General features: G+C 49.8%; 1 protein-coding gene across 1 annotated transcript; it reads right to left on the bottom strand.

Moving 5' to 3' along the window:
• Nucleotides 1–2,061: 2,061 nt before the first annotated feature.
• On the bottom strand, nucleotides 2,062–3,374 carry LOC147124795 (uncharacterized). The gene has a single exon (XM_085984894.1). It carries the CDS (start codon nucleotides 3,367–3,369, stop codon nucleotides 2,062–2,064), a length of 1,308 nt encoding a protein of 435 aa, XP_085841020.1. The 5' UTR covers nucleotides 3,370–3,374.
• Between the last annotated feature and the right edge of the window lie 7,578 nt (nucleotides 3,375–10,952).

Genomic DNA, 10,952 nt, shown 5'->3' with positions numbered 1-10,952 from the left:
GCCTGTTAATGTATTGGGCCTCTGTCTCCTTTATACCCTTGCAGCTTATGTTAGCCTGCAGGTCGGGTGTCACTAAACACCCTCTAAGGAGATAGAGAACAACAGCTTATAGAGGAGGACTAGAATACGGTGACAACCCGCACAGTTTATACCTAATCTGTGGGGTACTCCTGAGCCCAAGGGCTCCTATAGTCCTCTCTCTTTTTCCCTAGCCTGCTGTTCCCTTGTTTGGCGGGTTCGAAGCACCCTAATGCCCCTATCTGGTTCTAACTCCAGAATTTGGATGGAGAACGATGCACTTTAAATAGACACTCGGAGACAAGTAGTCCTTGGAAAAAACAGGTGACAACCAATTTTATTTGGTCCTACCACAAACGTAATAAACACACACACTCTATAATTATAAATAAAATATGGGAGAGAACGGACATAATGAAAATGTTTTACACTGTTTTAACTTTACCAAGTCCAATCCCACCAACCCACTTTCCTACCTAGACTAGACTGACAGTTGCAGGCCCTTGGATTATACTCACAGCCTACTTTGAGTGCGGTTGTTGGGTTGTTGCTGTTGTTGGTTGGTTTGTGCTTGATGGAAAAGGCTCCCGAAATAGCGGGAGTGAATGCCGTCTTCCACAGCCACTTCGGTCGTTGGTGTCTTCTTGTTGATGTCCCCGGGACGGGAGTCGGTATACGGTGCGGTTTCTTGCGGTGATGTTGCACCGTCTGGTAGCGGAGTAAACTTTCAGTATGCCGATTGAGTCTGGGGCCTGATGGTGGATCTTCTCATCAGCGTGGTTGGAGTTCTTTAGATGGTAGCTCGCCCCAGCTCGTCTCTCCCTCAGCTTCTTAACTCGCTCTCCTGCTCTTTCTTCTGGTCTCTTTTTAATAATCTCTTGTTTCTGTATTTTATACCCAATTCCATTTCGGCCTCTTTGCGCCCAATTAAATTGGTGTTTACAAGTGTGAGGGCAGGGGTATTGTTTTGAGTGCACAGCGGCTCCTCCAATCTGCTGTCCCATTGTGTCAGTCCTGGGACTTGATTATTTTGGGCCACCTCTTAACTGTAGTGATCCCAAAACTATTGTCCCTAGTCCGAGTTGATTAAAGTGATGATGGCCTGTACTCATAGCTCAATTAGGGGTGAGTCACGTATTCAAACCTGGGCTGGGTAGTCCCCATTGGCTGGGGATTTCCTTGCTTCAGGCCCGACTCAGTCCCCTGATTGGCCTTTGAGAATGCACTTTGTTTCGATTGGCCGACATCTATGGCTCGCTTCTGAGCCACAGTCCCCTGTATTCAGATATCCCAGCCTGCTTTTCGGGACCACTGCATTGGCCGAAAATGTTGGTTTGAAACTGTATAGGGCAATCCAATTTTGGTCACCTTGCCCTTAAAGGGCTCCAATAAAACGTGGTTGTGGATTTTCAGACGCTACAGTCCCCCATCTTGACACAACCGGATATAGCTGGGATGTGTCAATTGACATGTAAGAAAATCCAAAGTCCTACCAAGTGTCAGTCATCCCCGTTGTTTATTCTAACTAATAACCCTTACAAAGTTAGTGTGTACAAAACAATATCATTTTCCTTAAAGAAAAAGGTACAATAATCATATCCCCTTTCAGGTATACATCAAACCAAGGTACTACATTTTTCCATTACATAGAGCATAACAAATACCCCATGCCGCGTGTGTTCCTTGCGTCCTTTCCTGCAAATTTGTACAGCTTTCACCCTATCCATCCGTGATGGTGTAAGTTCGTACAACTTTGCCGTATATAAGTTTTGACAGCTTACGTAGTGTATGGTATTAGCCAGCTTCCGGGTGAGAGTAGTGCTGCGATACAGTGCATCAGAATGGTCCTTTGTTTCCGACGAGGAAAGAATACCTGGAAACAAAAGGGCATTCTTCTCATGGTTATACTGGGCTGTCCTTCTGTTGCTGCTTGTTGAATAATTTCAGATACCGGTGTGCTTTGAGGGCTCTTCTGGCTTTGCAGGTGTTTGTAATGAGATACACTACAATGACCAGTTGTACAACTACCAGCGTGTGGGGGGCCTAGCGAAGCCCGACAGGGATTTCTACCCTCGGTCCCCATTCCCACCACGTGGGTGACTGTATGTCTGTGATCCCAAGAACTATGTCTTTGTTTTTCTGTTCAAGGGTGAAGTGATGTTTTTGACTGAGGTCCACTGCCTTCAATAAGGCAGTGAGTTTCTCAGGTAAGAGTGGTATAGAGTACCCAAACCGGGCAACATAGTTCTGCAAGTCACTTACATTGTGCTGTACCGTGAGGTGAATTGTGGGGGGTTCCGGGATTGGAATGATCCTTTCCTGGGCCACTTGAACTTCTGCCCTAGGTTTAAAGCAAAAGCTGCAGTCCGGTATATCACACCATTCACTCGGGCCGTGCCTATACCGGCGGGCAGTCGTGGCGACACAATATGTCCCACCACCCACATATGCTATCTGTGGAGGTACATGGCCAGGTGCCATGACCTCCATCGTGCAATTTATAGGTTCTGCCCCAGCAGTGCTAAACCCGCATTGTGACCTCCTGAAGGTGTTCAAGTGCTGGGGACACACTATCACCTGTGCTCCCCGGCTACGACAACCAGACAGGTCAGTACCCTTCACTGTGTGCTCCCACACAATGACATAGGGTGGGACCATTGTGAAATGGACGTGTACCCCCCCACGAATGACCCCGACATTCTCCACACGATACAGGGGTGCTGGTTTGGCGGATGACCCCATCACTGGCATTCGCACAACCACACCCATAATAGTGTGGTTGGATTTCCCACAGTCAACCGGGACAGGATAGGCCTCCGATGCCACTCGGAGCTGGCATGGGCTGAGGGTGTGGCTATAGGGGTGCAGTGCCTCCAGGTGCTGGTTGCTGATCCAGGAGGGGACCCGACCTTGCCTAAGGTCTTCCAAGTTACTGCGGCCCTCTCCCAGCAACCAGGCCCCATAGAGCACACACACCTCATTCTGTGCCGCCTGATCGGAGGCCAGCCGGTCCTCCTTAATCAAGGTGTTTATTGTCCGAGCATGAGCCTCTAGCTGGGCGACAATCTCCTTCAGGTGCACTGTCATAGCCACCCCCTCGTGAAGCGTGGAGCCCAAAACATCATTCTCCTTCCCTAGGATGCTGCGCAGCTGAGACTTTAGCCCATTAATCTGTAGGGCCAGCTGCACATCATCCAGGCTGTTCATAACTGAGGCCCCAGTATTAAACCCAGTGAAAACATCATTCAAAACCCCCCTGCGCTGTCTGCCCCTCTCGGTCGTGTCTTCTTTTGTGTACAGGTCTGCCACACTGATGTCCCCGAAGTCCAGCTCATAGAAGCTTCGGAACATCTCCCTCAGCAGAGCCTGATGTATCGATTTGTATGTGGGTTCAATGACGAGACATTTATGAAAGAGAATGTCTTTTAATCTAAAGTCTGTTCAACTCTTTTTAACAGCATTACAGGAGACACCATGCTAGTGATCCATCTAAAGTGAAAGCAAAACTAAACTGCTTGTCTCTGTCACATGCCATCTGCTGGGCAGGCATAAGTAATCAATACATGCAAACATGCTGGTAAGGCATCATAATCAAACAGGCAAACACCATCACTATTTGCTGATATCATTACATCTCCCTTTCTTAAAACAAAAGTTTTTTACTTTTAACTAACAACATGTTTTCTTTGTATTAATCTGCATTTTTACTGTAACACTTAATGAACTTACATTAACATTATCATTATCAAGGTTTTTTAACCTTGCTTTCTGTGTTCACTTGAAATATGTAAATACACTAGAACTTGAAGAAAGAATAAGATAACATTACTTCCTTCTATAACAAGAGTCCTTAAATTTGCTCAAAGAGTCTCTCAGGAGGCTGCACGCGTCTTGAGGATTTTCTGATTGATTGTCCTTGAATCTGTATCTGCCAAATGGACTGTTGCACGTGCACAGTCTTGAACTTGCTTCGTCCAATTTAATCTGCCAAAATCCTGATGATGCATCTAACTTGCTGAAATACTTTGCATTTGCAAACTGTGACATGATTTCCTCACGTGTAGGAAGCTTGAAGTGCTCTCTCTTTATTGCTCTGTTTAGATCTCTTGGATCCAGGCAAATTCTGAGCTTTCCATTCTTTTTGTCCACAACGACGAGGGAACTCACCCACTCAGTTGACTCATCTATCTTCTGAATCACGTTCAGGCTTTCCATCCTGTCCAACTCTGCCTTCAGTTGCTTTTGAAGAGCAAACGGAACTTTTCTGCATGGATGTATGACCGGTGTCATACTTTTATCTACTGTGATCGTGTGTTCTCCTGGAATGCAGCCTAGACCCTTAAATAGGTCGTTGTACTCTTTCATGAGTTCACCATAGACTGTCTCTCCTTTGCTTTCCACAACGAGGACTCTCTTTACCAGGTTCAGTCTCTCACAGGCTTTAAAACCTAGTATGGCCTGCACATCCTTTGGCACCACGGTTAATGCTAGCGTGTGCTCTCTGTCCTTGTGTGTTACTTTGACAATGCATCTTCCTTTCACTGGTATATCAGTACCTGAGTATCCTGTCACTTTCACTTTTATTCCATGTATCTCTGGTCTGGGTCTAATTTTCTTAAAATCAGTCTCTGATATCACATTAACTTGTGCTCCAGTATCCAATTTAAATGGAATATGTATGTCATTCACTTTTAGTGTCAACATCCAGTCTCTTTTTTCTTTTTTGTTTTCAGACACAACATCCACATTGAACTCCTCTATCCCGCTTTCATCTACTGCATGGACCTTGCTTTGTTGTACTTGGTTCTTACAGCAACGGGCATAATGGTTGTTTTTGTTGCAACTATTGCATTTTTTACCATATGCTGGACACTTTTTTGGTGGATGCTGTGTACCGCATCGACTACATGACTTTTGATTGTCCCCTTCATTTTTGTTCACTGGCCACGCCTCTTTATTCACATTGGTGCTCTTTTTGTTAAACGGTTTGTGTCCGTTCTTTCTCACTGCATCCACGTTGCAGCTACTGTCACTGAACAGCTCCTTTGCCTGCAACTTCACAGTCTCTGTAGCCCTACACAGTGCTATGGCTTTTCCCAGGTCTAGATCTTGCTCTCTTAGCAGTCTTTCTCTTAGTCCATTATCTGGAATACCACACACCAGTCTGTCTTTTATCAGCGAGTCTGTCAGTCCCCCAAATTCACATGTTTTACTTCGGTTTCTTAGTTCAGTCACATACTGATCAATAGACTCTCCTGTTTTCTGTACACATGTGAAAAATCTATGCCTCTCAAATGTCACGTTACGTTTAGGTATGCAGTAGGCCTCAAACTGTTCCATTATTTTATCTAGCTTCATTTTGTCTACATCAGTAGCGAATGTGAAGTTATTATACACCTCCATCGCTTCATCACCCACGACATGTAAGAACAACGACGCTTTTACTTTATCACTTTTCTCATCAGCTCCGATTGCTGATAAATACAACTCCAAACGTTGTTTGAACCTTCTCCAATTTTCAGCCACATTACCTGTCAACTGAAGCATCGCCGGTGGGTGTAAACCTTCCATTTTTTCACTTCGTTAGCTATTCTCCAATGGTAAGCAACGATGTTCTCTTTTGGCTTGCTAATATGTGGAGAGCTGATTTAACTTCAGATTATTCCTCTTCATCTCTTTCATTCACTTCTGACACCATGTATCGATTTGTATGTGGGTTCAATGACGAGACATTTATGAAAGAGAATGTCTTTTAATCTAAAGTCTGTTCAACTCTTTTTAACAGCATTACAGGAGACACCATGCTAGTGATCCATCTAAAGTGAAAGCAAAACAAAACTGCTTGTCTCTGTCACATGCCCTCTGCTGATCAGGCATAAGTAATCAATACATGCAAACATGCTGGTAAGGCATCATAATCAAACAGGCAAACACCATCACTATTTGCTGATATCATTAAACCTGATACAGCAACTCGGTTTTCCGGGGGCAGAACGCAGGTTGGTGAACTTCTGTTAGGTTAAGGACCACAGATGCAATTGCATAGTGCACTCCCTGGTACACTAACTTACCCGTCGGTACTAATACCAACCCATTCCCAGGTCCCCTAGTGGTGGTCGGACATCCGTGGGTGTCAGTGTGTTTGGGCGTGGGTAGGGGTTTCCTTACCTGAGCCAGGAGCTCGGTGGCATTGATGGGCACTCGGATGCGAGGGTTGACGCAAGCTTCCCCGCTTCTATCCCACTCCAACCCGTACCCTGTGTCCTGCCACCACCTGACAAAGGCGATGGACAGCCCCGCTGGGCATACTTGGGCTGAACCCCATAGGCATACATACCTTCGTCGTAGGCCCACCATTTTTCCCAACACATTGTGACTTCCCCCGGTGGCCCCGTGATGGTCCGGTAGGCATCGTTGCTCAGACGTTCCCAGTCTGAGCTCCTGTCCTCGATGTCCATGCTCAATTTCCTGAGCCACCACCAGCGTCCTAAAGGTACGTCCCCCTTACACGTCAAACACACCCTTTTCCCCTCTGTCACCCTAACCCGGGAAGTGGCCACCTCGATGTTCAGACAGGGGATGGAGGCCTCTCCATAAGTAAAGCTCTTGTGGCTCGAATACCGGGTGGAATTCGAGCCCAACCACCCAGGCCACCTTCCCTCGTGGAAGTAGGTGGCCTGGTCTTCTGCCTCCATGATCCCTTCTCCCGTGGTTACGGTTGGCGCCCTGCCCCCGGAACACCCGTACACCAGGGACTCCTCGCTGTCCCCTCGGCGTCCGGCGCAGGTCCCCAGGTAGGTGAGTATCATCACAATGGTCCGGAGCATCTTCTGGAACACAAATTGAAAAACACAGTCTTGCCTGAGACTTCTTCAGGCTCGACTGGAGTAGCACCAAGTTTTGTTTTCCTTGCATAACCAACACACCCTCACCTCACTGTGAAATTCACCCCAACTATCTTTCAAAAAAAAACAGTGCTATGTACAACGCCACCCATCTCCGGGTGGCCAGGTCAGTCTCTGTAACTGCCTCCCCTTTCCTGGTCATTCTGTCGACCTTGCCCAGGGGATCGAGATACCCCCTTTCGTAGGGCTTGCAGGAGGACCTCCTTCAACTGTCCCCCTGTGTCTGGTGCTCGTTCTGGGGATTGTGACGGGGACTTACCCCTCACAGTACAGAGTTTACCCTTCTGGCGCTTCCTCTGCTTTTGAACCCTTGTATTCGGGGAAGGATACACGGGGGACCAAGTCACTCTGGGTCGGACCGCCCGGGAACTACGCCTCACCGGCGGTACAAAGTCCCACATCATGGGCAGTATCCCTTCGTCCTCCCACTGATCCACCCCTTCCTTTGCTTTTCCGGTTACTATGCTTAACACAATTCCCTTCTCTGCTGCGTGCCGTAGGGCTTCCTTCGGCTGCGCGTTGGTTTCACACTGGGCTCCCGCCTCCCTGTGACCTTGACTTTGAATTTCCTGTCCTATCCTTCCTGCCTGTCTGTCAAGTGGTGTGATGTCTCCGCAGTGGCAGAGGACCATCCCGGGCGGCACAGCCTTCGGGCCGACATCGACCTCTGTCAAAGCTGCCACCTCCACCGGGGCGTCCCCTGTCACTTCTGGGGATTCTCTGGGTTTGGGGACCTTCTTGCTTCCTGCCCTAGTGGGGTCAAACCACTTACATTGGTTAATAGAAACATAGAAACATAGAAGATAGGAGCAGGAGTAGGCCATTCGGCCCTTCGAGCCTGCTCCGCCATTCAATGTGATCATGGATGATCATCCAAATTCAGTACCCTGTCCCCGCCTTTTCCCCATATCCCTTGATCCCTTCAGCCTCAAGAAACATATGCAACTCTTTCTTGAATATATTTAATGAACTGGCCTCCACCGCCCTCTGTGGCAGAGAATTCCACAGGTTCACCACTCTCTGGGTGAAGAAATTCCTCCTCATTTCAGTCCTAAATGGCTTACCCCTTATCCTTAGACTATGACCCCTGGTTCTGGACTCCCCGGCCATCAGAAACACCCTTCCTGCATCTAGTCTGTCCAGACCTGACAGAATTTTATAGGTCTCGATGAGATCCCCTCTCAATCTTCTAAACTCCAGTGAGTATAAGCCCAATCGACACAATCTTTCCTCATACGTCATTCCTGCCATCCCAGGTATCAGCCTGGTGAATCTTCGCTGCGCTCCCTCCATGGCAAGAACGTCCTTCCTCAGGTATGGTGACCAAAATTGCACACAATACTCAAGGTGCGGTCTCACCAAGGCCCTGTACAACTGTAGCAAGACATCCTTGTTCCTGTACTCGAACCCTCTTGCTACGAAGGCCAACATACCATTTGCCTTCTTAACCGCCTGCTGCACCTGCATGCTTAATGTGGTACCACTTCACCCGGCGGGGTAATAGGACCGCATAAACCATTGGGCTGGCCTTATCAACGATACTATAAGGACCCATGTACAGTGGTTCAAACACCCCCACTCTGGCGAAGCTGCAGACCATGACCTGGTCGCCGACTTCCCAGTCCTGCTGCTTGTGGGGTTCCAGCAGCAGTTTGTTGCTGCGGTGCTGTTTCCCCATATTGGTGGCCGCTTGCCAGTGAATCTGCTGCAGTCGTTCCAGCAGTTTCCCAGCAAAGCGGTCCCGGACTGTTTCCCGAAGCTGACCTTCGGTGAGGCCGGGCACCAACATGTGTACCGGGGTCCTCATGGGCCGTCCAGTCATCAGCTCATGGGGCGAGTACCCTGTGCTCTTCGACTGACTGGCCCGAATTCCCATGAGGACCAGAGGCAAGACCTCTACCCATTTGTTCGGTGAGTCCCCAGTCTCCTTGCGGAGTCTTTCTTTAATGGTGCGGTTCAGGCGTTCCACTAGACCTGAGGACTGGGGGTTGTGGGCAACATGCCATTTTGCCCTAATTCCTAGTACCTTTAGGGTGGCCTGCATCACCTGGCCAGTGAAGTGCCTCCCCTGGTCGGACTCCACTAACTGTGGCAGTCCCCACCTTGAAAACACCTCCCTGACCAGGATCCTGGCCGTCCCTATTGCAGTGACTGTTCGGCAAGGGAAGGCCTCCACCCACTTGGAGAATACGTCTACCAACACCAGGCAGTACTTGTATCCTCCCTGGGCGGTCGGTTGGGGTCCTATGTAGTCGACCTGGATTGACTGCCATGGTCCCTCTACCCGCCTTATGTGCCCCATGGATGCCTTTCTTTTCTGGGGGTCTGGGTTGTTTGCTGCACACACCAGGCAGGCTGCACAGAAGTCGTGGACGTTGGTCCGGAGATCTGGCCACCACGCTGCCTGTTCCAACTTCTGCCAGGTGGACTCTGGCCCGGGATGCCCTGCACCTGGGCCCTCATGGGCCAGTTGTAGGAACTCCCGCTGGTGTTGCACTGGGACCACCCACTTGTCCCCCTTAAACAGCATCCCTTCCTTCACAGCTACGTCCACAGTATCATACGGGCCCTCTGCTTTTCCTCCACTGAGGATGGTTGCTATGGCCGCCTTGAGGACGGGATCCTGCGCCTGGACCATTCTCAGGTCCGGGGCCAATCCTACCCCTGCGCTCCCTGGTGTCCTCGGCTGGCCTCTGACAGCTACTACACTGCCTTTCTCGTACGGGTCCCAGAAGCGACCGGTCTGTGCTCCCTCTCTGGCCAGCAAGTTGGCTCGCTGGTTACCCTCTGCCCGTGGCTCGGTCTTAGAGTGGGCTTTTACTTTATGGATGTAGACATCCCTACTACTCTCTAGGGCTGCCACTATCCTCACTAGCAGGGGCTTGGTGACCAGGGGTCTCCCATCCGTGGAGGTGTAACCCCTGCAGGACCAAATCGCCAGATACTCCGTACACGAATTGCATGTGAACACACTGTCCGAGCAAATCGTGTACGGGGTGGGGAATTTCTCGGGGTGAGTGACCACGTACATCACCGCCGAGAGTTCAGCCTGCTGGGCGCTCAGGGTGCTGGGGAGTTTAAGTGCCAAGGCTATGCCTGCCTTGGGGTCCCAAACTCCGCAGCCCGTGAGTCTTGTACCCGCGGACACTGAACTTGACACATCGACGTAGATCTTGCGGCCTGTGGGATGTATACCTGCCCGAAATCCGAAGTCGATGTCCCACACCCCCTCTACTGAGCATCTGTGCGGTTCCCCTGCATAAGTAAGGTTGGCTGCGAGCTTTGGCTCACAGAGGCCTCTGACCCTGATCGCCATCTGGGAGAGGAGGAGGGTCCAGCGAGTGACCCTTGCACTACTGACTGTCCCATCTTTTATCCTCCCATCAAGCAGCATCTGGGTCGGGGTATGATGGGTGAGGAGTGTGATAAGGGATACTCCTGTGAAGACCTGTGACCTCTTCACTGCCCAGTGAGTAGCCAACAGATGTCTCTCACAGTTCGAGTACCTTTTCTCCACAAACGTGAGGACCCTAGAGGAGTACACCACCGGTCTCAGCCGTCCGTGCCTTTCCTGTAAAAGCACGGCACTCAGGCTGTCCCCGCTGGCTGCCACCTCCAAAAAGAAATCCTCACCCCCATCAATTGCCCCCAGTGCAGGTGCTTTTTGCAAATCTTGCTTCAATCGAAGGAATGCAGCCTGACAGCCGTCGTCCCATTGCCACTCAACCCCCTTGTGGAGGAGTCTGAGTAGGGGGGCTGCCGTGGCTGCATAATCCTCGATGAAGTCCCTGCAATAGCCCGTGATCCCCAGAAAGGATCGAACTCCGGATACGTTGGTCGGTATCGGGAGTTCCTGCACTGTCCGCCTTCGGGCCTCATCAATGCCCCTTTCTCCTGCCCTTAAGGTTAAACCCAGGAAATTGACTTCCCTCAACCCTATCTGGGCCTTCTTGGGGTTTATTTTAAACCCGCCATCTTTCAGCACAGCCAACAGCTCAGCCAGCAGTGGGCCGTGTTGTTCCCTGCTCT

The sequence above is a fragment of the Somniosus microcephalus genome, chromosome 1 (genome assembly GCF_052327205.1).
Source record: "Somniosus microcephalus isolate GS21.2 chromosome 1, FLI_Smic_1.0, whole genome shotgun sequence".
NCBI classification, from domain to species: domain Eukaryota; kingdom Metazoa; phylum Chordata; class Chondrichthyes; order Squaliformes; family Somniosidae; genus Somniosus; species Somniosus microcephalus.
This window is presented reverse-complemented; position numbering and strand designations above follow the sequence as displayed.

Excerpts from the sequence above, each read along its gene's own strand:
- LOC147124795 (XM_085984894.1), bottom strand. The coding sequence starts at position 3,369 with ATGTTCCGAAGCTTCTATGAGCTGGACTTCGGGGACATCAGTGTGGCA.